Genomic DNA, 26,944 nt, shown 5'->3' on the forward strand with positions numbered 1-26,944 from the left:
CAATATATGACATTTTTGTGAAATTATTGGAACCATTCCATTGTTACATGTTTAAAAATTGTTAAAAATATGTACATTATTTTTGTAGTATAATGACAGCATATATTGGTAGGATAAAGCACTACTATTGCATGCGTCAGGTGAAAACGTCTGGGCATAGGAATGAGCCTTGAGGGATACCCAAACATCCTGTAAGATCGCAACATCGGCGTGTATCATGCGGTTGGTAAGAATGAAGTCTTCAACTTGAAATGTGCTTTCCTTACAGAGAGCACGAGGCTTTGGGATGTCGATTCGACACGGTGAGATCGCCACGGATGTCTTCCAGGGGGCGATCGAGCCCCGAGTGGCATCGCCGACGCAGGAGGAGCATGTCCTCGGGAAGTTCCAGATACTCCGGACGACGGCTTCCAAGCTCGTCGCTGTCATCTGCGAGGTCCGAAGTGCTTTTAAAATAGTTGCGCAAACGCAGTTGACGATTTGCTGTGATGACGTTGATTTGTTGGTGGCTGTCTTTGTAGCTCCTACTCGCGTTCGCCGAGCTATTCGCTGGATCTGAGGCAGCGGCGGGGCAGCTTGAGCAGCGTCAGCTCCAGAGGAAGCTACTTCAGACATCGCAGGTCAAATTAAATTTTTGTATTAAATTTTTAAATTTTTCATTGAGAGAAAACAATTGAAGGCAAGGTTTCATAACAATGGTGACCAGGCCTAATAGTCAGCAGTATACAGTACACACCACTTAACGTATATCACAAATACATAAATGAGAACATGAGTTTACATCAGATTTATGCACTTTATTCATTCATGTCATAAATGACGAGAGATATTTGTCTATTTGACAAATTTCCGCAAAGACCCCGTATGTAAAAGGAGAATAAAATGATAGCCTGTGATTGAGCCTTGTGGCACACCTCAAGGAAAATCAGTGGCTGAAAATACAAAACCAAGATCCACTGACCCGTCGGCCTCCGCAGGTCGCGATCCAGAACGCGAGCGTCGAGCTCTCGAGAGACGGACGGCGACCACAAGATCAGCAGGAAGAGAGGAAGACGCAAGTCCTACTCCCCCGTGCGGAAGAGGAGGAGGGACTCGCCCAGCCACCTGGAAGCACGACGGATCACCAGGTACGCAAATCTTCACCCCCACAAATACATATACTAAATAGTGAAAAAAATAACTTATACAAGGTGCTTAACAAAAAATGAACATGTATTGACGTTTTTTAGACGTTTACCAATACCCAGGCAGAAAAAAAAGAGAGAATCACTGTTTTATAGCGCATTTCGGACACAATGTAACTCGGGATGCTTCACCTACATTACATCGAGCAAAGTCTAGAGAGTGGTGCAAAATAGTGCTCCATTCCTCGGTAAATCGCTTCTCAGACGTTTGCCCCTTTGCTGGTCCGCAGCGCCCGCAAGAGGCCCGTCCCGTACTTGCGCCGCAGCCCTTCGTCCTGCAGCAGCCTCAGCGCCCCGTCACCCAGAAGCCTGTTCCACCTTTGCCGCCGTAGCGTGTCCTCCTCCTCCTCCTCTTCGGCCAGTGAGAGCAACAGTCGCAGCTCCTCGTGGAGCTTTGAGGCGCGCCAGCGCAGTGCCAGCAGGTATTAGCTGTCCCTCAACAAATCAGTCGAAACAATTTGCACCCAGAAACGATTTCGACGGCAATTCCGCCTCGTTGCTGCTGTTTGGTTTTCATTGTAAACACATTTCAACGCTGGGTTTTCGGTCATCTTCAGGGATGTGTTATGTTGTATGTTGTGATGTCGTATTCGCTTTGAAACGGCTGAGGATGTTTTGAGGACGGCAGCTTAAATTCCGTCTCGGTACTAAAGCATGCGAGTTGGCGGACTTGGTTGACCGTGTCCGGGCTACAGCAACATCCCGACTGATTTTGATTGCATGATGTCGGCCGTTGCGAGGACCCAGCTGCTTTGATTTGCTGATTGCCAGTCTGCGTTTGACCTTTGAGGGACTGCTGAGAGGCGGCCCGGTAGTCCAGTGGTTAGCACGTTGGCTTCACAGTGCAGAGGTACCGGGTTCGATTCCAGCTCCGGCCTCCCTGTGTGGAGTTTGCATGTTCTCCCCGGGCCTGCGTGGGTTTTCTCCGGGTGCTCCGGTTTCCTCCCACATTCCAAAAACATGCATAGCAGGTTGATTGGACGCTCTAAATTGTCCCTAGGTGTGAGTGTGGGCTTGGATGGTTGTTCGTCTCTGTGTGCCCTGCGATTGGCTGGCAACTGATTCAGGGTGTCCCCCGCCTACTGCCCGAAGACGGCTGGGATAGGCTCCAGCACCCCCCGCGACCCTAGTGAGGATCGAGCGGTTCGGAAAATGGATGGATGGATGGGACTGCTGAGAGGCAGGATAGCAAGGTCCCTAGCAGCAGTGCCTCAGCCACCACATCCGTACTAAAATGTTTCCAAATCTTCTGAAATCCAACCATTTTGGGCAAAATGATCACACTCAAGCAAGAATCCTTCTGCTTTGACTTGCCACTTACAGATGTGCATTCATCATGAAGGGATTGTTGACATGTTTGAGAACAAGATCGTGTTTGATGATATCTGGACTCCATAAAATAATCCAAATCAAGAATCTAATTTATACGAGTAACAACCTTTTTTTTTTGCCAATCGCTGGTCTGATTTCAAGCAAATGTCGGCTAGTATGAGAGCAGGATTCGTCTTAATTTTGCTGGATACCAGAGCCACGATAACTGGGCTCAGAGTTTTTTTTTGGGGGGGGGTTGACATTTTTCAAGGATTATTATTATACACCTATAAGAATGGAACTGCTATGAATTACTACTTGCTTATCTGCGTTGACCTTGATGGAATTGTTGGCAATTATGGGAGTAAGATCCCGATTGATTTTGACTGATATGTGAACCGAAATGTCGGGAGTGAACAAGGTCCAAATTCCTTTGAAATATTCCAAAAGCAGCATTTCAGTTGTATTGAGCTTTTTAATGGTACTTTTTATGTTGTCCACCGAGATAGTTGCATCAATCCATATTTCAATTTTCATAAAGTGGACTATGCAGTAGATTAAGTATAAATCATTATATAAGGATTTTTATACAGTGATGTATGATGAATCGAATACTCCCTAATCATCAAAATATTTGGATGGCGAGCGATGCATCGATTTATCTCGCGTAGTACAGAACGAGCGACAGATTGCAAACGCGACGGCCATTTTCCTGTTTCCAAGCTGGTGGGAAAAGACAAAATGGCATCTGGAAGCGCAAATGGTCAAAGAATTTCTCTTGCGGTAGATTGCAAACAATCCAAATGTCATCGCAGCCACAGAAGAGGATTCCTAAAAATCGATTGGAAAGAAAAATTAAAATCAACATCTTTAAAGGAGTGGAAGGCAAGCAGAATAAACAGCGTCGCTCATGTTCAGAGTGTTTGAATCCTATTGAATATTAATGGAGTATATCCAACCGCATACATATTTATAGTTTATTTCAATGCTTATTGCTTTGTCGTCGTGGCCAAGCTCTCTCGGCAACATGTCCATTTCCGGTTATGACAGCCCTCGAGTAAATTATTCTTGTGCTCTTAATATGAATATTTGAAAAAAGAAAAAGTTGACCTTTTGGTTTATTCCAAAAGAATATAATTAGTTTGAAATTCAGAAGAAGCAGCTGCTAAGCGTATCACCTGTGCTCCGGTTAGTGTGGCAGCTAGCGGGCGACTCCATGGGCTTGTGTAGCATTGCTTTTGTTGGAGGATGATCAAACAGGGGGAAGTGTGTTGTTGTCGACACGGCGGGACCCCTTGACCGTTCTCCACTTCCCCAGGTCCTCCGCGTGTTCGTTTGATTCGGGCTGAGTTGATGTGCAAAAGTCAGAGGCTGGAAATGGAGAAGTTCTTGCAAGATGTTTTACTGAACGTTCAGGGCACAACACGAATCGATTCGGGCTCCTGTGAGTCTCAGATTTCATCAGGAAGCCCCGAGCAACTACAGTCACACGTACATATAGGCATAGTATGTTAATTATATTAATTTAGGGGCGGGCAGTCCTTCCCCTTATGTAAAAATCAGAAACAAAGAAAGGTCAATGTAGTTCAATCTTGGCATTCTGACAAAGTACAGACCATATCTCGAGACAAGAGTTCCTCCTCTAGGGACCTTGACAGCCTTCAGGAACTTTCCCAAGGTGGGAGACGCAAAAGAAAACACTTGGAGGGCTGTTAATCACTCAAGGGGAGATAGGACCCCAGCTTCAAACTACATTCTTTGTTTGAAGTAGCGGATGTTCAGGACAGAGACCTAATAGTCAAGGTCGACCTGTCTATGATACAAAGTTTTAAGCTAAACATATAACATAGGTGATATCTTCACTTTCCAAGAAAATGAAAATAAGAAATTTGAGATCAGAAAAGAAAACTTTTATTTGTCTCAGAATGGAGAAATTCCCAATTTACAGCAGCAAATGTGATCTATTTACTTTCTCGCGAGAGTTATGTGAGGAATCAATATGCACTGAGTTAGCATAGTTCCTTGGCAGATAATCAAGCACCTAGCGGACTGATCTGATTGAGCATTTTAATCCCCTCCCCCAATAAAAAGAGGAAATTAAGTAATTTAACATTTGATTTGATTGCCTTCATGATGACAATACCGTATAGCCACCTCGATACTGTCTTGTAATGTAATGGGAATGGCTGTGTGTTAGTTAGCATAGATGCTAGCGGGGCTAATCTGTTAGTTTGTGCACCATCCACTGAATAAACGCCTCGCTACTACGTCAGCGGGTAAGCGTAAAGCCTACCCTCTGTTTCGCACATCAGTGAGCAGGCTAATCCGTTAGCTTGTGCGCCAACCCTTTCGTGTTGAAAAAATGGGGGGGAAGACGAAGAATTTGCCATTTATTTGCTTTTTTTGACTGAAGTTGCGTGAAGATACCAAATAACCACAGAGGTACCTTTTAGCGTTTCAGAGGAATCCCTTTAGCGCTAAATTAGCTAATCTGTTATGTGCGCCAGTAAAAGAAATATATATACAGTATATAAATATATGTACATATATTTACAGAGGAATGAGGTTATTTATTTCCATTTTGTCACACTGTCCTGTAGTTACGTTGGTGTGAATATGCTTCTGTATGAACTATAAATATGTAAATGTTGGTCCGTGTGGAACACTTTTACCATAAATGTAAAAAGAATAACTAGAAAAATGTAAAAATATCCATCTGTAACTTTGTCAGTGTTTCACAATCAGCAGTTCTCTGAAGTTTTAAATTGATCTCATATCAGAAGATACTTCATCGAAATGAAAAATTCCTGTGTGGATAATTGGCCCGCCAAAAGAACCTACCTATTATTATTATTACAGCTACTACTACTACTAATAACTTATATTTCAAACCTAGAAAATTTTGAATAGTCATTGATGTATAGCCAGTAAGGGTGGCTCCCCACCAAAAGAATGAATTATGTCAATCTTATGCAAATTGTGTTTGTTTGTTTTTTTGTCCAATTGTAATTGTTCTCTTTGCTTGTGTACGGTTGGTGGTGGCCCGAATCCTCCTGTATTTGTTCCGTCGGCGTGAAATGAGTGTGTGTCACGAATAAAGATGAGCAAATGCTCTTGTGGAGGTAAGAAAGCAAATCCAGGCGTGTTCCTTTTGCCGCGCTGACTTCAACCGCTTGACTCGTCTTCTATTCTGGCCGGCGTGACTCATTCATGCAAAGGAGCCAACGCTGTAAAAAGTGTCCCCTCCGCACCCGTTGCAACGGCCTTAAATCAACTTCTTCTCACATGATTTGACTCCCAACCCGCCATCTGAATAGTTGTCGCAGTGAGCGCAAGTGGTTTTCCTTTGACTGTTGACGCTTTCTCGTGACAGTTCCAGGACTTTGGAAAGTGGCTGCCGGGTGATTTTTTCTTTTTTTTTTACAGTCTTGCGCACTCCTCCAGCACGTTCCAGAGAGTGGAGCCGCTATAAAAGGAGAGCCGCGGGAGGGGTGGGCCATTGGCTCCTTTTTTTTTTGTGCTTTGGACGTGGACGGCGATGCGCCAGCCGCTCGACAAGTTGCCGAGCTTCTGTTGACTTGGATCGGACATGGCGGAGGGAGACTTTTACACCGTTGGCGGGCGGCAGAGGTTCCCGCGCGACCCCTTCGGCGAGTCGATGGCCTCACGCTTCCTGGCGGAGGACGACTTTGGCATGCCGTCCTTCCCGGACGACCTGTCCATGGACTGGCCCGGCTGGGCCCGGCCGGGCCGGCTGAGCTCCCGCCTTGGCTCGTCGACGCCGCCCTTCGGGAGCGGCCTGCGGGCGACCTTCCCGGAACGCCGGCGGTCCCAACCGGGGCCGTCGCTGTTCGGCTGTTACGGGGAGCCCTCGCCCGCCGCCTGCCCTGCCGCCGCCGCAGGGGACCCGTGGAAAGTGTGCGTCAACGTGCACAGCTTCATGGCCCACGAGCTCAACATCAAAACCAAGGAGGGATTCGTGGAAGTGTCAGGTGAGCCCCCTCCCCCCCAAAAAAAGACAATTATTATTCTTGCCCTGTTGTAGTTTTTCTTGTTGCTGTTTACTTGGAGTATCACGACTTGATGGACAATCTCTGTGTCAATGTTAAGGTAGCAACATTGTTTTATTTGTTTTCTTTTTCAAGGCTTTTTCCCACCAAAATGACAGATTAGTTTCACAATTTATAAAACATTCCTGCGATTTAAAAAATCATGAAGGGAAAACAAATCGCACCGTGACGATTTTCTCAAATGTGCGTTTTTTTAATTACAAAATAAATCCTATTGATTTAAATCCAAAAAATTCAGTTTATTCTTGAAATATTTTTTTCTTCAAGATAAGTTCATTTTTGTAATTTACAAAATCTGAAGCAATTGTTCAATCATAAAGAATAAAAAACGTGTGAGAATTTTCTCATTCAAGAGTTTCTAATTTTTCACTCATGAAAACATTTTCAAATTTATTTTTGTGACAATTGTTGGAATTTTGTTTTGTATTTTAATGGCCGTGCCACTTTTACGTGTATTGATTGATTATTTTGCCCGTGCAGATTTGCACGAAATCTGCCCAGCGACCGGTTGCAGCGAGCGTGTTTGCTTGCTTGCCGAACGATTTCTCATTCGCGGACGGACTTTCCAAAGTTCTCTCCTGCTGTTACTCGGACACCTGTCGCGCATTCCTGGGGCCTCGCTGCCGTTCCCTTGGCGGCCGCGACCGAGCCGAGCCGTCCAAACTGCCCGCTTGTCGTCAACGCACAGGACAGAATGTTGTTGGCGTTGCGCTCGTCGTGTTCAGTCGCGCTTTGTCGGAGATCGGAACTGCGGGAAGGTTGAACGCTATGGCGACTTCTCGGGACCCCGCAGCCCACCCCCGGTGCCCCTTCCATGACTTTGTGCGTATGGTATGCCAGTTGGGCGGTTCAGTCAGCAGCTGTCACCGGAGTCTCGACCTCGTTCTAAAAGTGTGGCAACGGCGTGCTCGGAGGCTTGCGGGAAGAAGCGCAAGACCCCAATTGAGCAGCAACAGTCAGAGACCAGTCCGGAAATCTTGTCGACTTGATTGGGGAAATATTAGGGGGAAATTCATTTAGCAGCAATGTGTGTCCCACCAAAAAAGCCTCGCGGGAAAATGCAATGGCAAGTCAGCCATTTTGTTTTTCTTATGTCACCAGAACGATTCAAAAATGTTGCCCCCCCCCCCCCCCCCCACAGCCAGTTTCACTTGGCAACATGACATTCGGTTAGCATATGTCTGTCACGGCTCAAGCCATAAAAACAACAACTCTGAAAATTTACAGTAAGTCTTCTATTGAGCTTGGAAGGGACCTTTTTTGGCTCATTTTGGACTTCCAGGATGAACCTGTGCAAGTTGTTGTCTCGTGTCACTCACTTCCCCAAGCGCTCTCATGTGTTTTGCTGGCGACACACGCACAGAAGCTTCCAGAACACGTTACGCAGCACCTTTGGAATGTGCGCTCTCATTCCGCCGTGACGGAGCGCGCAAATCAGCGCGCCGCTTGAAATGGCAGGCGTGCCGAGTGTCCTCTCCTGAGACTTTGACCTGCGCCCAGCCGGCACTCGTGGAAGGCGACGAGGTTGAGGCGGCCCACGCCGCCGCCGGCTCACTTGACATTAAGCAGCTGCTCGCCGGCCTGACAGATACAAAAGACATCAGCGGGGCTTGGAAGAAGAGGGGGGGGGGGAAGCTGAGGCCGTGTGATCGCTTTCAAAAAAGACAACAAAAAACCAGAGGGAGATGAACACCTGCGGTGGTTTTGTGTTCTTCAAGCATTGATTTGTTGTCCTTTTCCCGACAGGAAAACATGAAGAGAAGCAGGAGGAAGGAGGAATCGTCACAAAGAATTTCACCAAGAAGATCCAGTGAGTGGATCAGTGTGTGTGTGTGTGTGTGTAGATGATAGAAATACGTCCGTCGTCGTCGCCCCCTCCCCCCTTCCCCCGAGTCACGGCTATAAATAACCGAGGCGAGGTTTGGACTGGAGCGTCTGGCGCTCCTTCCCTTCGTCCTCTCCTGCGATGAGGCTCCGTTTCCAGGTCAGCTGATGTTTACGTTGACCCGCCAGGGAGGAAGCGCCTCGGCCGCGGCCTTATTTGGCAAAGGCTTCGCGCGGATATCTTCCACTCCAACTTTTTTCGGGCCATTTTTGGAATGCGGGAGGAAGCCCGAGTAAAACCCACACGTTGTATGTCAACCGGGGTTGAGGAGATGGGGGTGGGGGGGGGGGGGGCACCGTGTTCAAGAGAATTACGATAGGATAAGAGTCGTCATTTCCTCACAATACAATCGATTATGAGAAACAAAAAAAAGTTGAAATACCGAGAAAACACTGTTGGAGAGGAATTATTTTGAGACAATCTATTTTTGAGAGAAACGAAAAGTTGTATTCTTGTAACAATAAAATACCGACCGCGTTTTATCTAATATTGTAGATGGAAAAAGTAAAAAAAGAATTGTAACGTTTTATGGATTTATACATTTATTTAAATCTCTTAATTTGATTATATTGTTATCGTAGCAAATACTTATTTGAAAAATTATAATCGATTTAATTATGAAAAAAAATTAGGATTCGTTTTTTTTCTCACAAGACTTTTTCTCTTTTTTTAAGTTGCTTATTCTTGTACTTTAGATGCAATTATTCTCCTAAAACGATGACTTTTGACTTGCAATTTTTTTTATTTATAAAATTCTGACCTTTTTATCCCGATCGTTTTTTATCTATCTATCTAACTGAGGAGACAAAGAGAGAGAGAATTTTTTTCTCATACTCCGCAAAACATTGACACCTCCTCAATATGCTGTAATAATCTTGAAAGTTCTCCTCCCCCCGGCATTGCTCTCGTCGTGAATTTTTCTCCAAATCCAACAAGATTCGATGTGACATTATCCGTTTACAAATAAAACTTGATTTGCGCGGAAGGCCTTTTCTCTCACTCTGGCACATTTTATGCTTGATGTGACATAATGTCGTGGTTCCCCTGGCAACCGAAAGTGCCGCATGTGCTCCCCCTGCAGGATCCCGACGGACGTGGACCCCCTGACGGTGTTCGCCTCGCTCTCTCCCGAGGGCGTGCTCATCATCGAAGCTCGCCAGACGCCGCCGTATTACCTCTTCAGCGATGACGCGCCACCGCCGCCGCCGCCGCCTCCACCTGAGGAGGATGCCGACCCCGCCCTGAAGCTCCAAGAGGCGGCGGTGCACTAGACAAGCGCCGCCCACTCTCTTCTTTACCTCCATTGTAGCAGATGATAGGAAATGTTTTGTTTTGTTATTTTAACGAGTTTTGCGGACGTGAAAAACGTGAGGCATTGCACGTTGTTGCGCAATACCATGACATCATCCAAAGAATCGAGACGAACATTTTGGCGCCACGCCTTGCTGTCATGTGTCAATGTGTAAAAAAAAAAAGGAATAATATGGACAACAAATTCTCCGAAAGATCAGCCAATCAAATCGGCCCCCGGCCAATTCATCAGTGGGGCCCTGTTTTCTTTTTGCTTAAACGCTGGAGAAAAAGGACCCCCGCCCCCACCTCTCCCGTTGTTGTGTGCGCTCTTTTGTAAATAGAATTCATCTGGATTGTTCATTGGAATGTGGAGTGTTTTTTTTTCTAGTGCCGTTTTTTTTTTTGAGGAATTTCTGTTGCAATAAAAGATGTCGTCCGGCTAATTTTGTATCTTTTCGAAAGTCTGTGGCAATCTGGTCGGTCAATGTGTCAATCATTTTGGCTGACTCCAGGGCTGCCATGGCAACATCTTCATCTCATTGCTATTCATAGCTGATGTCTACCAACCTTGGTATAGTTTTTACTTTTTTTTTTTTTTCTGACGTCGGTCGTTTTGCCGCAGGTGCCGCTGATGCGCGATTGTACACGACCCTTGTTTCGAAATGGACAAATTGTGCTTTTTGTGTTTGTTATTGTCCCCCCACCCACCCGCCCAGCTGACCTTTGAATGTCGCTTCTGCTTGTCAATACAGCCATTGCTCGCTCGTGGTGTCGTTCTCAGCTCAAGCAGTGGGCTCCGGTCAGCAGGGGGCGCTAGAAGGCAGCCACGGTCACCACCTTGCTTTCCTTGAAGGTCCAAAAAATGCAAGACAGACAAAATCCCTCCAATCGTTTTGATCGGACCTGGTATGTCTTTATTGGTGCGCCAAACAAAGCTTGAAAGTGTGCGGCGGGAGGTACAGCGATGCCTTGAGACACGAATGGCTCAACGATTGAGTTTTCCATCACGGATGTGTGCAGGCGCAGATTGTTAGCTGTCACATCTCGACGAACGTTTTGACACCTGTGACTTTGCCGCCATTTTGGCGTGGACGCAGTGGTGCTCTTTGAGCCATTGATGTTAGCTGTATATTTCAGTGTTTGCAATCAAGCGAAATGCAAAGTCAAGCATCGTGTCTTGATAAAGAACATTTGCAGTCAATGTCGATCAAAACGTTTTTGTTTTTATTCCCACACCGGAGCAAGAAAGCCACGTGGCTGAGAAGTCATTGTTGATGATAGCATCCACAGCCAGGCTTGCGCACGCGGAGCAATCTTGTACAAGCAAGTCATGCCGAGACCAATTCATGGCACTTCCATTTCTTTCAATGAGAAACGATCCTTTTGCCATGCAAGTGTTTGAAATCAAGCGTGCGGTCACAAAATTAATCCAACTCGCATGTCGAGGCGCCACTGTGGAAGTAGCTCTATCGGCGTACGCTCTATTTAAGGCTTGATGACGGTAACCAGACCGTTCCTACTCCTGCTCGGGCCATGCCGCCTCCTCGGCGGAGTCGGCCGGCGGCGGCATCCGAATCTCTTCCTCCTCTTGGGCCGGCGCCTGCCAATCATTCCCGAGATTCTCTGCGCCGTCGACATCTGAAGGCTGCGACTCGGCGGCCGGCTCTCGCTGGCTCTCCTCGTCCTCCCGGTCGCGGTCCTCCTGGTCTTGGCACGGGGGTCCGGCGCACTCCTCTGCCTGTGAAGCTTCTGCCGGTGGGCTGCCGTCTAGGCTTTCTTCTTCTCCTGCGCCGTGGACCTCCACCTGTTTTCAGGCATGCATGACGGCACAAAAAATGTCACGTTTTAGAAAAACACGCAGGCACTCGATTTGTTTTTCTAAGACGGATGTTGTTGCAGGGCAGAGATGAGCAGGCATCGGCGTGGACGGCCCTCCGGGTGTTGGACCCTGATTGGATGCGCGCATGCGTGAGTGATGAGTTTTGTTGTCCTTCCTCCTGCTGAAGCCAATGAGCTTTTTATTTTGTCATAAGAAAAAAAAAAAGAGTACTCTTCAAGCGGCTGTGGAACTTAGTACACCACCACCTCATGAAATGCACTGCTTGTGTTCGTCCACCACGAGACATGTTTTATTCCGAGAAAGTTCGTATCATACCCTTGGAAGTAAGTGGCAAGATGCACAGTTTCGACAACTGGTCAAATTGTCGATTTCATGGGCAAAATAAGAAATCCAAATTCAAGTTTTAAACCAGATCTCGGCTCCACTTGAGCACTTTTCGACCTTTGACCTTTGATGAGGCGTGGAACCATGGCGTTTGTTCCAAACGGCTGCTTCAAATCAAAATGGCCGGCTTCCTGCTTGATTTCCGACTTGGCACCTTGAGGCTTTTTGCTGCGTCTCGTTATGTCAACCCATTCTTTCTGTCAAGGCGGTGATTTCTTATTTTATTTTGCAAACTTCTCATAGGTGCGACTTCGGGACTTTTAGGAACCGCCCGAAATCTCAGAAAGAAGCCGAGTACGGTAGTTTGCGCACCTTTATCGGAATGACGATGCTCGCGGCAGGAGCCGAGTCAGCGGGAATCGGAACTTCGGCGGTCAGGATGCCGTCGGCGGAGAGCGAGGACACCATTTTGCGTTCGTCCGCCGCCGCCGGGAGCCTGAAGAAGACAATCGCGCTGGCCAAAATTGTCCTCCGCCAATGCGGAAAAGTAAAGTGCTAGTATGAGTTGATGTACTTGTATTTCCTTGTGAAACATCTGGAGACGAATCCGTCCTGGTCGGGCCGCTCCTCGTGTCTCCCTGCGGTACACAAACGGCGGAGCGAGTCGTTACAATTCTACCCCAACGTGCTGCGTCGGCTTTATCGTTGATCTGGATCGCCGCACGAGATAACACGAATGTGCTGGATTTGCTGAATCCTTATCGGCCCGATGACCTCGAGTTAATTACGGTAAGGATTCGTCTTCCATCTTTTCCCACCGTCTACGCCACCCGAACCGCAGGAGCAAAATGCACAATTTTCACAATTTACCGTCTTCCAAATCTGGTCCCGATTGGAAAAAAAATACAAATAATTGTAACACGTTTAAAGGTCGCCAGGCTCCGCCCACTTTCCTTCAAGTAAAGTAAAAAGAGTGTTTAAAAAAAAAAGACAGGTAACTGAAGCTACATTTTACATTAATGAAACTCTCGGAAACGGGGGGAAAAAAAACAAACAAAAACAACAATGTCAATTTCAGAGTCCGGGACATGAAAGTACCTGAAAAGGTTTTTGGGCACCAAAACTGTGTTACGGTTGCCTTGCTTTGAGAACGGGTTCACACGGTACACATTTATTTTGGAATCCAAGGTTGCTCAACAATTTGGTTTTGGGGCCCGACCGATACAGCTGAAGTTGACCCCTTTTTGCCAGGACACACGAAAACAAGACAAACCAAAACAAAAAAAACATGCCATGAACTCACCTGCGACCTGAAGAAAACCATCTTGGATGCAGACGGAAATCTCATGGGCGGCAAAGTGTGCCACGTCCAGGTGGACCCTCCACCTCGGCTCCCCGCCGGTCTCGATTTCGGGCTTCCAGATGTGAGGCTTGAAGAGAGGCATGCAGGAGGTCAGCACCGGGGGCATACCCGCGTCAGGATGCTTCCACCACTGATGTGGGGGCGGGCAGCCCTCGTTTTGGGAACTTCGGCTCATCTCTCTTTTGGCGTCTCTCGTTTCCGTTTGGAGAAAATGCCGAAGGGAATGAGACTCGGGATGGTGGGGTGGGTTTATAAAGCGCTCTCCTGAGAGTGCACGTGTCTTTCGATATTTGCAGACCACGCGATTAATGAGTCGTATTTATAACTTTTCAGGACACGGTGGCAAATAGTGAGCGCGGTCCGCCCTTTCCCGTCAAGTCCTCGGTGAACCGGTTGCCGTCGGGGGCGCCGAACGGGGCCTTGCTCACAAAAAACACCCGACTGAGTTATTGTTCAGGCCTTTTTTTTTTTTTTTTTTTAATAATCAAATGTCACGGCTGTGTGGGTTTCAACACGTTGGCGACGCATTCCTCATTCAGCTGTGGCACTTCCTGGATGGATTACATCACGGCGCAAATGCTGGACTTGTGATTTTGTTGTCAGGTTTCAATGGTCAGACGCACAAAACCAAAATGAGAACACTTGCGAGAAGCTGCTCTAGGCCACCGCTCACGCCAACATGCTCACACGCAGACCAAGCGGCCAGACCTGAGACTCCAACTTCATAAAATACAAGAAAATAGCAACCTAGTCGAAAATAATATATACACTTAATAAAATGTAATTACATCAAATATTTTTAGGAAGACTACACAACATTTTGGGGGAAAAAATGGTACAAATTTCGATGAAACTTAATTTGCGAATAATCACTTTTAATGAAAAAAATACACGTTCTCAAATGAAATAAAATGTAAAAAAAAAGTGAGAATAAACCATTTTAAATATTAGTTGTTGCCTCGCAGTAAAACATTCCGCGTTCGACTCCACCACTGGTGACCAAAATCGTCACTGCGAGCGCCTGCCATCGTCATGGCGACGGCAGACAAGCAGCCGCGGCCTGCGGCGACGTTCGCCGCCCTCGCCAAAGATAAACAAGGCAATATGTTGCTCTTATTAGCACATCCACTATTCGGATACCCACGTAGAGCTTTTCGCCATGCGCCCATCGCACTTCATCGCACAGGCACGCGCGAAGCGCACGCTCGCCCCCAGAGCACGCGCACACAAAGCGAGTGTCCCGATCTGACACCAAGGAGAGATTTGCGGCAAATGAACTCATCCATCAACGGAAGCCAAAGGGGAGGGGGGGGGGGGGGCAGGATGGGCCGGGAGCCGATTTGACACTCCATGCGGAGCAAAAGAAAAACGCTGAGTCACGTCATTGAACTCGTGGATGGCACAATTGTTTCCTTGAACACAAAGAACAAAAAAGAAAAAAAAGAAAATTGTTTGAAATCTATGCACAGTGGAACTCTGGCGGATGAGGGCCCAAGGAAAGGTGCAAACATTTCTGTCATGATTCTGTTTGTGACCAACAGGTGGCACTGTAGGGCTCTCCTTACAGCTGCACACCTGTTGGTCGTTCTATAATGATTGCTTTAAAAGGACTCCCGGCATGATCACTTGGTGTTGGGGCATTGTTTGTTTGTCCTGTCATGTTTGTGTTCTTCGAACTTTGTTTGTTTAGGATTTAGTTTTCTCTGTGTTTTTATCAATGCAACTCGTCAAGTTCACCCTGCTCCTCCCTCCTGCCTGCTTTTTGGGGTCCACCACCACCTCGCAACATGACCATTTCAAAGTCCCAAGATGGCGGTCGCCGCTTCCTTCGAGTCAAGTGCGGCCGCCTTCACTCGCCGTCCGCTGGAATTACTGTTTACTAATTTCAACTTTTACAGGTCGTTGTCTTCAAAAAGAGGCACCGCATTTGAGCCAAATCTCCTCCACGGTAGTTTTACGTTTAGGAGATATATAGCGGACCACCGCCTAACGACTCTCTCTTCGGTACTCGCGGATTCATGCATTCTCCGATTTTTTTTTTTCCCAATATTTTTACCCTCCCCCAGTGATTCGAATTTTGTTTCCACAGCGAAGCGCCGATGTGGGAAAACATGCGTTCGAAGCAAAACTCGGCTCGCAATTGTATTTCTCTAGCGCCACTTGACAACAGAAAGTCATCTCGAGGCACATTTGAGCAAGCGCTATCGCTCAACTGACTGGTCGACTCGTCGACGCCGCAGTGACGCTTGGAGCGTGTAGTCGATTGATGTCCAAGTTGGGGCTCTGCGGTTTGTCGGGAAAGACAACTTGGCATGATGGCAGAAAGTGGAGCATAACGCAATCAGGAATGATTTGATGGCAGCTTCCCATTTGGATGCAGCGTGAACGGGAACGTAATTAGGCGCGCTACATGGGACAAACGGTCCAGTAGTATTTGAGGAAAGGTTATGTTTTCAAGCTAAGGTGCCCGAATGAACTCATTCATCACGTTTGTCACATCCGCGTATTGCTAGCTGTCAGCTATGCGTGTGTGTTTGTATGCGAGCGCGCTTCATTAAATTAGATCGGTGTTAAATTATGATGTATGGACTAATTCATCCTTAATTTCCTCCTCGGGAGCTGAATAAAGCATATCTCCCCATCAATCTTCATTGTACAGTTTTATGCGATAGCCAACATTAGGCCGAGTTCAATGTAGTTTGCACGGGAATGATACTTTGAATGGTGTCGTTTGTCGTTGAAATGATCTCAGAATGACGTAAAATGGGAAATGGCGTAGTTTGTGCAATTTGGAACAACCTATTGTTTGTAGCTGAGGAAAATGTGTAGCGGTGTGGTTTTCAGTGGGGATAAAACTCGGGATGTTGTAGTATGCAGGGGAATATACTACAACTTGAAATTGTGCCATTTGTCACATTGTATTTATCAATCATGCCGTTTGCAGTTGACTGAAACTTGTATGATAGAATGTTGCAGTCATGAGAAGAATAAAACTTCGAATGATCTACTGCAGTTCGCAGGGAGTAGAATTTGTCATAGTTTAGTGTGTAGGGGGTGTGCTGCTCGGATGTACTGTATGTATCTATGTAAATGTAGTTTGTATAGAACTTAGAATAACATAGTTTGCATGGGGAAAAAAAATCTCAGAATGATGTGATTTGAAGCAAGATCAAACTTAAATGATGTAGCGGTACCGTCGTTTTTAATGGGGTCAAACTTGACATGGCCGAAAACGAAGAACGATCTCGTTTGCCGGAGACTACAATTTGTTATCATGTAGTTTGCAGGGGAATGGCGCTCTGAATGAAGTACTTTGTAGGAGAATGCAACTCAATTACTAACTAGGTGACTTACTACATAGTCGCGTACTTTTTCAGGAGGACGGAGCTTAAGATAATACAGTTTGTCCGGGGAATTCCTCTGAGAACGATGTCAGTTGTCAATAAATCACGTAGCCTGCCTGCAGCGGGATCATATTAGGAATTGTGCGCGTGTGTGCCTTAGTATGTTTGTGAGTGGAGGTTAAATTTGCGAATGCGTGTTTGTGTGTGTGTGAGTACAAGTGCGTAGTGGGGGGCGGGGGCCTCTTTCTGCATGTGTGTGTTTGTGTGTGTTCCGATGTTACGAGGGCCTTTGTGAACAGACGCGGCTGGAGAAAGCGTCGAGGTGAGGCAGCGCGACATGAGGTGACAAATGACGCGTCGGAACTGCAGGCGACCTTTGCATGCGTGTCTCGGGAATCGAGAGCACGGTGGGCCTCAAGTGCCGCACGTTCCGTTTCCCCCGCAATCCAAATCTTAGTTTGCCCCTTGGATGGGCTTGAATGATGTTTTTAATCATTAAAAAAATACTGACATACGTGCACACATAGGTAAGTATACTGTACATGTGTTGTAGAAAATGAAAAGCAAGAAGCACGGGGCAGCCGCGATCCCTGGGGGTCTCAAATCCAATTTGGGGTCGAGCTTTTATGGCCCCAGTGATGCGACTGAGGTTTTTTTTCCAACCCTGAGCGAAGAGACAATGAAGTGAAACATGATCACAAGGTTAAAACGTACACACACGGGCGCTCCAGAGCCTCCTGCATCTCCGATGCGTGCTCTCCAAGTTATTATTATTATTTTTTTATGACAGCGGAAGGATGAATTACAGGGCAGCAAAATGGCTGCCGCCGAGTGGTAGAAGGTCAGTGGCGGCGTGATGAATGCCATGGCGTCATTTGGGGACTTTTGAAGGCTGTTGAGGACGCAATAGTTTGCCATTTTGCCAATGAGGTCGTGTTTATGCCTTTGTGTTCGAGTCGTTGTTTGTCGTCAATTTTTGTCATGTTTTTATTTTGACAAATAGCTCTCTTTAATATTTCACTTAATAAAAAAAAGTCATAATAATAATCAAATAGAATGAAACAGTTTGTACATTGTGAGTTCATGTTTTAATTGGGGGGATATTGTGCTGCTCCTTGTGTTGTGTGTACATCTCGGCCACTAGGGGGCAGTTTTAAACAGACACATGGATGTGCTGCACATGAAGAAGACAATCACACCAGCTCAGTCAGATCCACTAATATTAGTCTTGTTCACAGAGAATAAAAAAGAAACAGTGGACTCCTAAATTGTCACAGTTCGGCGTTCAGAAAATTGCATTTTTTAAAGTCTTTCCCACATTATTCACAGCCAGCTCGTTTTATTTCCATTTGTACATTTAATTATTTTCCAAATATCTTGATTCATTATTACATGGACCTCATAATCCATTTGAAATCATGAACAAAACACCTCACACAAATCAAACTACAGTATTTGTATATGCATTGATATTTGATCACATCCAATACCACCAAACGTTTCCCTTCGGCAGTGCTCAATGCTTGAGACGTCAAATAAGGCGGATACATTGAAGGTTGCAATAAGCCAAACTGAACTGAGGGGGCAGCAATGCGCCCTAATCTTCGAGTAATGTGAAAAGGAAGAAGGAGAAAGGGCGGAAGTTGACCACACTTCCTCGGGGCTCTGCGGTTTGTTTCTGTGGGCTACCCGCCAAGGTGACACCGTCGACTAAGCGTCAGAATGTTGAAAGATTTGGTGAGGGAGCGCCTAATCGCGGCCGCTGACGAAATCTTCGGCCTGTTTGAAAGCACCATCGCGTCGTACGAGGAGCAACTAGCTCGAGCGAGAGACGAGACCGATCGACACCGACGGCAGCTAAAGCATAATTGTGAAACTCAAACGCCGCTGCACGATCAAGGTTTGCTCGCGTGCACCAAACCCCCTTCTTAATCTCTTTCCCCCATGTCTTTGATCCTTTTTTTGGGCGGGGGCAGATAGGCCAAAGCAACATGTTTATGAAACGGGAGGAAAATGAGTACTGCGCATGGGTATTTCTTTAAAACACAATGACGGGTGGTCTGTTGGGACGCGTAGATTTAACATTGTGTCAAACACAGGAGCTGAACTAAACCGGCATTACAGCCTGTGAGGCGGGGGGGGGGGGTCCAAGTCCGGTCTTTCAGATCCCCTATCGGCTAGGGCCTAGCCTCTTTTAGACTTCTCCCTCCTCCAACACACTTGATTCAAATGATCAGGAGCGTTATCAGGCTTATCGGAGCTTGTTGATGAATTGATCATTTTAAACAAGTATGTTGGAAGAGGCGCCTATCTCGAACAGGCTGAACCGGGGCTCTCAAGGACCAGACTTGGGCAGTCCTGCTGTAGAACAAATGAGGAGTAGGATACTTACTTATATGAAAGGACTGCAAAATCATTTTCTGTCAATCAAAGTGTTTTGGTGAATATGTTTGTGTGGTGCAGAGGTCTGGCAGCTCATTGATCATCCTCCTCGGCTGCACTGGCAGAGCTTCATTGTTAAGCAGGAGGATCTGCAGCCCCTGCGGTACAAAGACGACAAAGAGGAGGATCCGCAGTGCCCCCCCTATGCCGATGAGGTCAAGGACAATTTACGGTCTTCCTTCGGCAAAGAGGAAGAAGAGGAGGAGGAGACTGACGTCTGTGCGCCATCACTGGCCGTCATCTCCATCAAGAGTGAGGACGACGAAGAAGAGGCACCCAAACCGTCGCAGCGCCTGAGCAAAGAGCATCGTGGAGGCCCGCCGACGCAGCACGGCGGCCTCAACAGCGACGATTTGAGGAATGGCGCAGACAATCTGGGCGACGCCGACCTCCCGCAAAGCTTCGAAAGGGAGACGGGCAAAGAGCGCTTCAGCTGCTCGTTTTGTGGCAAAGGCTACGCGTATCGCTGCAAGTTGGCTCTGCACATGAAAGTACACACGGGAGAGAAACCTTTCACCTGCTCTGTCTGTTCCAAACGCTTCAGCCAAAAGGTTAACATGCTGTCGCACATGAGGACCCACACGGGGGAAAAACCCTTCAGTTGCTCGGTTTGCAGCAAAACCTTTGCCCACAAGCCAAACATGGTGGCCCATGCCAAAACGCACACGGGGGAAAAACCCTTCGCTTGCTCGGTGTGTGGCAAAACCTTCTTCCAAAAGTCCAACATGTTGACGCACCTGAAAACACACGGCGGCGATCGAGCCTTGGCCTGCCCCGTTTGCGGCAAGAGTTGTTCCCATCGGAGTGACCTGAGCGCCCACATGAGGACACATGACTCAGACAAATCGTTTGCATGCTCCATTTGCACCAAAAGATTCTCCCGCAAGATCAACCTGATGACGCACAAGAGAACGCACACGGGAGAGAAGCCCTTTGGCTGCACCGTGTGCACCAAGAAGTTCACTCAAAAGACGCACGCGAACACGCACATGAGAACTCACACGGGAGAAAAACCCTTTGCGTGCTCGCTGTGCGGCAAAGCCTACGCTTATCAGAACGGTTTGGACGCACACATGCAGACGCACAAAGACGAAAAACGCTTCAGTTGCCCCGTGTGCGACAAAATTTTCTCCTGCAAGACGCTCCTGGTCGCACACACGAGAACGCATGCGGGTGTGAAGTCCTTCGTCTAAGAACGCACGCGGATGGGAAAAGCCTGGTCTGCACATTTGTAGGTTAAATAAAAGGCAAATAAAGTAAAGAAACCAAAAATGTGTTTTTATTTTCAAAAAGTACATATCAGGCATTTTATGTACTTTTCGAAAATAAAAACCCTTTTTTGTTTCTTTGCTTTATTTGCCTTTTATTTAACCTACAAATGTGTCAGATCGTTTTGCCTGACCCTGTACAATAGGTTTTGGAGAGGAATGTTTGTTAGAATGTCATCATCCAAAGTCAGCAAAAATCCTCGCTTCCCAAACGTTTATTCAATGTTGTTAAAAGAAAAGGTGATGGAACAGAGTGGTCAACATGACCCTGTCCCAACTTTTGGCGAATGTGTTGCAACCATAAAATTCGAGGCAAATGAATATTTGCTAAACGCAATCGAGTCCATCAGTTCAAACATCAAATCCTTTGTCTCTACAGTACAGTGCATTCAATTAAATATATGTTGAAGATGATTTGCAATTCATTGTATTATGCTTTTATTTATAGTTGAGAACATCGGAATTGGGTTTGTAAATCTCTTCTCTCTCTCTCTCTCTCTCTCTCTCTCTCTCTCTCTCTCTCTCTCTCTCTCTCTCTCGCTAAATGGTGCTACGTCTCTTCTTTTTCTTTGAATTCGTCGATGCTTTTCCTTCTTGTTGTCTTCAATATCGCCGCAAGTGGGCGGCCGCGCGGTGTCACGACGGCTTCAGTTGCCCTCAAAGCACCGCCGAAGAAGAAAAAGCCGGAAACGGCCGTGTCGTCGAGAAGAGAGCATAACAAAGCGCGGGCGACATCAGCAGAAGACATTGGAAAAAAATGTCCCGAAAACAAATTTTACGAGCGACAGATGAACGCAAAGCCGATTCCTCCACTCGACGTGTCCGAGGTCTGTTCACTCGCATTCTAATTCCGTCCTTCGAACGCTTCAATTGCTTTCTTTCCCTCCTACGTTCGTTAGCGTGCCAAGCTAGATTGACAACAGTCATGGGACATTGTGAATTCCTAGGACTGTCGTCGAAGTGATCATTTCAGAATGCCAATCGTTTCTGAGATTAATAGAAACAAAGCGTCGCGTAGCGCTGTTTATTTCTTTCCTAATTACTGTTGAGAAGGCATGAACGTGATCAATAAAATGGGTCTTTATGTATATAGCACTTTCCCAGCAGCTGCAACTATAACAAAGCGCTTTACATAACATTTAACATAGTGTTTTCACATAAATGAATATCAAAATAGAACTGAATATCATAATATAAATGAATAAAGTGATTTTAGGAGCAAATTTTGTTATTTCAGAGGTGCGCATCAAACCGGTGGCCCTTCGCATTTATTAGCACCCAAGAAGGAGCCCCCTGATTCAAAACGGTGGGTGACTCATGCGCCAGTGACTTAGACATTAGAGGGAAAAAAAGGGACAGAAAAAAGACACCTAGCGAGAATTTTGTTTTCATTACTGTTGGGTCAGAAAGTACAGAATCTGCGAGCTCAATAGACAGGCGATGACAAAATCACGGTCAAAAAGATTATCGTATTATAAAAATACATACCGTAATAAAGAGCACATAGATCCGAGGGTTGTCAAATAGTATGAGCAAATGAATCTTTCAAAATTGTATTTATGTTTACAAGTACAGTAGATAGTCAATGAAGCCCAACAATATTTGTTCAAAGCAAAAGTAAAGATGTGGCAGTTTCCTATGACGACAAGTTCCTGCGACTGACTTTGGCACTTCCTTCCCAGACGTCCGGTGGCCGATTGGCGGCCAGGTGGCGCTCACGCCTCCTCCTGTCAAGGTTGAAGAGAAGGAGCTCGACACGGTGGCGGCAAAGAGTGAAGATGGCCCGCCCAAAGTGGCCTCAGGTGAGCTCTCAGCGCCGCCGTCAGATGGCGGAAGCACACGAGCAGATTGCCACAAAGCGTCCAAACGCTCCCGAAAGCGCGACGCCGCCGGGTGCGCGCGTTTCGCCTGCGTGCTGTGCGGCCAGAGCTACGCATACAAGTGTAATTTGACTCTCCACATGAAAAGGCACACGGGAGAAAAACCCTTCAGTTGCTCCTTGTGCGGCCAAGGATTTATCCAGAAGGTGTCGCTGATGGCGCACGCGGCGGCGCACACCGGGGAAAAACCTTTCTCCTGCTCCGTCTGCGGCAAAAGCTACTCGTATAAGAATAACTTGAAGGCGCACATGCGCGAGCATGGGCAAAAGCCCTTCGTCTGCTCGCTGTGCGGGAAACAATTCACGCAAAAGGTCAACATGGAATCGCACGCGCGGATCCACACCGGAGAGAAACCTTTTGCCTGCTCGTTTTGCGGCAAGCGCTTCACCCACAAGCCCAACATGGTGGCGCATGCTCGGATCCATGCCGGAGAGAAGCCTTTTGCGTGCTCGCTGTGCGGCCAAGGTTTCGCTCAAAAGGTGGCGCTGACGGCACATGTGCAAGCGCACACAGGCCAGAAAGGCTTCGTCTGCGCCGTTTGCGGAAAAACCTTCTTCAAGCAAGCCAGCTTGGTGTCGCACATGAGAACGCACACGGGCGAAAAGCCTTTTGCCTGCTCGCTGTGTGGCCAGAGTTTTGCCCAGAAGGTCACGCTGGTGGCGCACACGCGCACGCACACGGGAGAGAAACCCTTTGCGTGTTCCTTTTGCCACAAAGCCTTCTCTCAAAAGTCACACATGGTGGCTCACGTGAGAATCCACACGGGAGAAAAACCCTTCAGCTGCTCCATCTGCGGCCAAGGCTTTGCTCAAAAGGTCTCGTTGACCGGACACAAGCGAGTCCACGCGGGGGACAAACCCTTTGCTTGTTCCCTTTGTGCAAAGCGCTTCTCCTACAGGTGCAGTTTGACTGCGCACATGCATACGCACGCACAGCAGGGAGAATAACAAGAGGCGGAGGGAGGCACAACCATTCATTCACAACTCGTCAACGAGCAAGTCCATCGGCATCGGATTCAAGACCGGACGGAGGGGCTTCCTGAGCTGAAGTCCAACTGCATTGGCCTCACTGGTTTCTCTCCAAGTGTCTTGCCTTCAAGTCTTGTAAAATGCCGCGACATTTACCGGCATTTGGAGAAGAGTCGCATGGAGAGCTGGAGGACGCCGTCTCGCTGAGCGTCGGCCTTGGCCATTTGTGCCACTCACTCATCGAACAAGCTATTTTGAAGATGCACCTGTTTTTGCAAGTAATGCAATCGGAATACTGTTTATTCATGATCAAACGCATCTTTGGAGCTGCTGCATGAAGAGTGAAAACCAGTGAGTGTTGATGCTGGTCGCAGGTGAAAACCTCAGGCTACAAATAGACACACACACACACACACACACACACGCGCACACACACAACCAAATATGAGGTGGCCATACTGGCCAAAATGTTTGGTCTAGATTCAAACCGTGACAACATTAACTTGTTAAGCTTGCCTGCCGTGAGTTTTCAATCAAAATTTCAAAATAAAAATAAAAGCCAGACAACCATTTTTTTTGTTTGTCTGTTTGTTTTATTCCCTGAAATAAAAAGAAATCATTGTTGATGCTGATCAAAGACGAAAACGCTCTGGTGACCATGGGATCGGGAATGGGTGAAGAACTGATGAACTCGTGTTTCCCACGTCTCTCTCTGACTCGCCAGTACCGTCGCAAGATGGCGACCGACAAGATTTTCTTCTACGAGACCATTCCGTTCCAGCTACCATAGAAGAAGAAAAGGGCGGAAGTTTTTTTTTCAACGTCAGATTTAGTTTTTGAATTGAGGTACTAAGTTTTAAATTAACTTTATGGTCAAGTATGAAGTATCCGGTTTGTATTGCAGCAAACGGAATCAAAATTAATTTCATTGTATTTCACAGAAAGGGTTCTTTTTGGCAGCACCTCTGACTGTTCAATCACCTACATTTTCACAAGTGATGTGTCGGTCGCGAACGAGCCGGTACAAAGAGCCGGCGCTTTGAAGTGAACGATGAGCAGTTTTGAGCCGAAAAAAACGACCATGAATAGTAAGGCGTTTTTAGCCAAAAAAAACGACCATGTATACTAAGGCGTTTTTAGCCCAAAAAAACGACCATGAATAGTAAGGCGTTTTTAGCCGAAAAAAACGACCATGTATAGTAAGGCGTTTTTAGCCAAAAAAAACGACCATGTATACTAAGGCGTTTTTAGCCAAAAAAAACGACCATGTATACTAAGGCGTTTTTAGCCCAAAAAAACGACCATGTATAGTAAGGCGTTTTTAGCCAAAAAAAACGACCATGAATAGTAAGGTGTTTTCAGCTGAAAAAAAACGACCATGAATAGTAAGGCGTTTTAACAAAAAAAAACGACCATGTATAGTAAGGTGTTTTGAGCCGAAAAAAAGGACATCGTATAAGATGTTTTTAGCCGAAAAAAAAAGACCATATATAGTAAGGCGTTTTAACCCCAAAATAACGACCATGTATAGTAAGGCGTTTTAACAAAAAAAAAAACAACCATGTATATTAAGGCGTTTTGAGCCGAAAAAAAAGGACATAGTATAGTAAGGCGTTTTTAGCTGAATAAAAACGACCATGTATACTAAGGTGTTTTTAGCCGAAAAAAACAACCATGTATAGTAAGGCGTTTTTTGCCGAAAAAAACGACCATGTATAGGAAGGCGTTTTTAGCTGAAAAAAACAACAACCATGTATAGTAAGACGTTTTTTGACGAAAAAAAATGACCATGTATAGTAAGGTGTTTTTAGCTGAAAAAAACCAACCATGCATAGGAAGGTGTTTTCAGCCCGAAAAACCGACTGAAAAAAACGTCCATGTATATTAAGGTGTACCCTAGAAAGTCCAGTCCAAATATGCCTATAGTGGAGGACAAGTCACAGTCACTGGTAGTGTAGAGGTATACATCCCTGCGTTTGGTCCAGGCAACCCCGGTTCAAACCCAGCTCAGTTGTGTGCGAAAATATAACACTGAGTTACTTTTTCCTCAAAACCCTCAAAAAGTGCATGTCAAATACGCCTATAGTGCAGGACAAGTTACAGTCGCTTGTAGTATAGAGGTATACATGCCTGCGCTTATTCCAGGCAACCCCGGTTCAAACCCTGCATCAGTAATCTGTGAAAATACAACATTTTGTTACTTTTTCCTGGAAACCCTCTATACATGTCAGATACGCCTATAGTGCAGGACAAGTCACAGTCATTTGTAGTGTAGAGGTATACATGCTGGCGTCTGGTCCAGGCGACTCTGGTTCAAACCGCGCTCAGTTCTGTGTGAAAATACAACGCTTAGTTATGTTTTCCTTGGTTCGATGACAGAAACACGACACATGGTCTTTTTTCGGCAAAAAACGCATTACGATATACTGTGTTGTTTTTTTCAGGTTAAAAACGCCTTACGATACTGTCATTTTTTTCAGGCTAAAAGGAGCTTACTACACTATGTCGGGGTTTTTTCGGGCTAAAAACGCCATACTATATATACTATGTCGTTTTTTTCGGCTAAAAACGCCTTACTATACATGGTCGTTTTTTTGGGCAAAAAACGCCTTACTATATGTGGTCATTTTTTTGGGGCTAAAAAAGCCTTACTATACTCTGTATTTTTTTTCGGGCTAAAAACGCCATACGATACTATGTCGTTTTTTTCGGCTAAAAACGCCATACTATACTATGTCGTTTTTTTCGGGCTAAAAACGCCTTAATCTACTATGTCGTTTTTTTCGGGCTAAAAACGCTTTACTATACGATGTCGTTTTTTTCGGGCTAAAAACGCCTTACTATACTACGTCCTTTTTTTGGGGCTAAAAACGCTTTACTATACTATGTCGTTTTTTTTCGGGCTAAAAACGCCTTACTATACATGGTCGCTTTTTTCGGCTAAAAACGCGTCCAATACTATGTCGTTTTTTTCGGGCTTAAAAACGCCATACTATACTATGTCGTTTTTTTCGGGCTAAAAACGCCATACTATACTATGTCGTTTTTTTCGGGCTAAAAACGCCTTACTCTACTATGTCGTTTTTTTCGGGCTAAAAACGCCTTACTATACATGGTCGCTTTTTTCGGCTAAAAACGCGTCCAATACTATGTCGTTTTTTTCGGGCTTAAAAACGCCATACTATACTATGTCGGTTTTTTTTGGGCTAAAAACGCCATACTATATACTATGTCATTTTTCCGGGCTAAAATGCCTTACTATACATGGTCGTTTTTTTCGGGCTAAAAACGCCTTATACGATGTCCTTTTTTTCGGCTCAAAACACCTTACTATACATGGTCGTTTATTTCTGCTAAAAACGCCATCCTATACTATGTCGTTTTTTTTTGGGCTAAAAACGCCTTACTCTACTATGTCGTTTTTTTCGGGCTAAAAACGCCTTACTATACTACGTCCTTTTTTTGGGGCTAAAAACGCCATACTATACTATGTCGTTTTTTTCGGCTAAAAACGCCTTGCTATATATACATGGTCGTTTTTTTGGGGCTAAAAAGGCCATACTATATATACTATGTCGATTTTTTCGGGCTAAAAACGCCTTACTATACTATGTCGTTTTTTTCGGGCTAAAAACGCCTTACTATACTATGTCATTTTTTTTGGGCTAAAAACGCCTCCAATACTATGTCGTTTTTTTCGGCTAAAAACGCCATACTATACTATGTGGTTTTTTTCGGGCTAAAACGGCTTACTATACATGGTCGTTTTTTT

At 46.0% G+C, this 26,944-nt stretch overlaps 4 protein-coding genes across 6 annotated transcripts in view; 3 read left to right on the forward strand and 1 right to left on the reverse strand.

Annotated features, from left to right (window-relative positions):
• Nucleotides 1-6,067, forward strand: part of srrm4 (serine/arginine repetitive matrix 4) — a 26,786-nt gene extending 20,719 nt beyond the window's left edge. For 2 of the 3 annotated variants that reach the window (XM_086111198.1, XM_086111199.1), the window contains exons 11-15: nucleotides 269-436; nucleotides 522-620; nucleotides 978-1,127; nucleotides 1,415-1,606; nucleotides 5,922-6,067. In XM_086111198.1, coding sequence (XP_085967324.1) covers nucleotides 269-436; nucleotides 522-620; nucleotides 978-1,127; nucleotides 1,415-1,606; nucleotides 5,922-5,967 — 655 coding nt within the window. In that variant the 3' untranslated portion in view covers nucleotides 5,968-6,067. The other variant, XM_086111200.1, reaches the window with a different exon arrangement.
• On the forward strand, nucleotides 5,930-10,186 carry hspb8 (heat shock protein family B (small) member 8). The gene is made up of 3 exons (XM_086111201.1): nucleotides 5,930-6,487; nucleotides 8,312-8,375; nucleotides 9,532-10,186. Exons 1-3 carry the CDS (start codon nucleotides 6,085-6,087, stop codon nucleotides 9,719-9,721), a joined length of 657 nt encoding a protein of 218 aa, XP_085967327.1. The 5' UTR covers nucleotides 5,930-6,084; the 3' UTR covers nucleotides 9,722-10,186.
• Nucleotides 10,187-10,643: 457 nt separating this feature from the next.
• LOC147205488 (heat shock protein beta-1) lies at nucleotides 10,644-13,445 on the reverse strand. The gene is made up of 4 exons (XM_086111202.1): nucleotides 13,211-13,445; nucleotides 12,482-12,545; nucleotides 12,280-12,403; nucleotides 10,644-11,547 (listed from the first exon to the last, which is right to left on the reverse strand). Exons 1-4 carry the CDS (start codon nucleotides 13,443-13,445, stop codon nucleotides 11,260-11,262), a joined length of 711 nt encoding a protein of 236 aa, XP_085967328.1. The 3' UTR covers nucleotides 10,644-11,259.
• A 4,810-nt stretch (nucleotides 13,446-18,255) lies between these two features.
• Nucleotides 18,256-23,742, forward strand: LOC147205489 (uncharacterized). The gene is made up of 3 exons (XM_086110472.1): nucleotides 18,256-18,514; nucleotides 19,078-20,221; nucleotides 22,293-23,742. Exons 1-3 carry the CDS (start codon nucleotides 18,337-18,339, stop codon nucleotides 23,149-23,151), a joined length of 2,181 nt encoding a protein of 726 aa, XP_085966598.1. The 5' UTR covers nucleotides 18,256-18,336; the 3' UTR covers nucleotides 23,152-23,742.
• Nucleotides 23,743-26,944: the final 3,202 nt, after the last annotated feature.

Source organism: Hippocampus guttulatus, chromosome 5 (genome assembly GCF_054856545.1).
Source record: "Hippocampus guttulatus isolate MCC_2025c chromosome 5, RoL_Hgut_1.0, whole genome shotgun sequence".
Classification (NCBI taxonomy): domain Eukaryota; kingdom Metazoa; phylum Chordata; class Actinopteri; order Syngnathiformes; family Syngnathidae; genus Hippocampus; species Hippocampus guttulatus.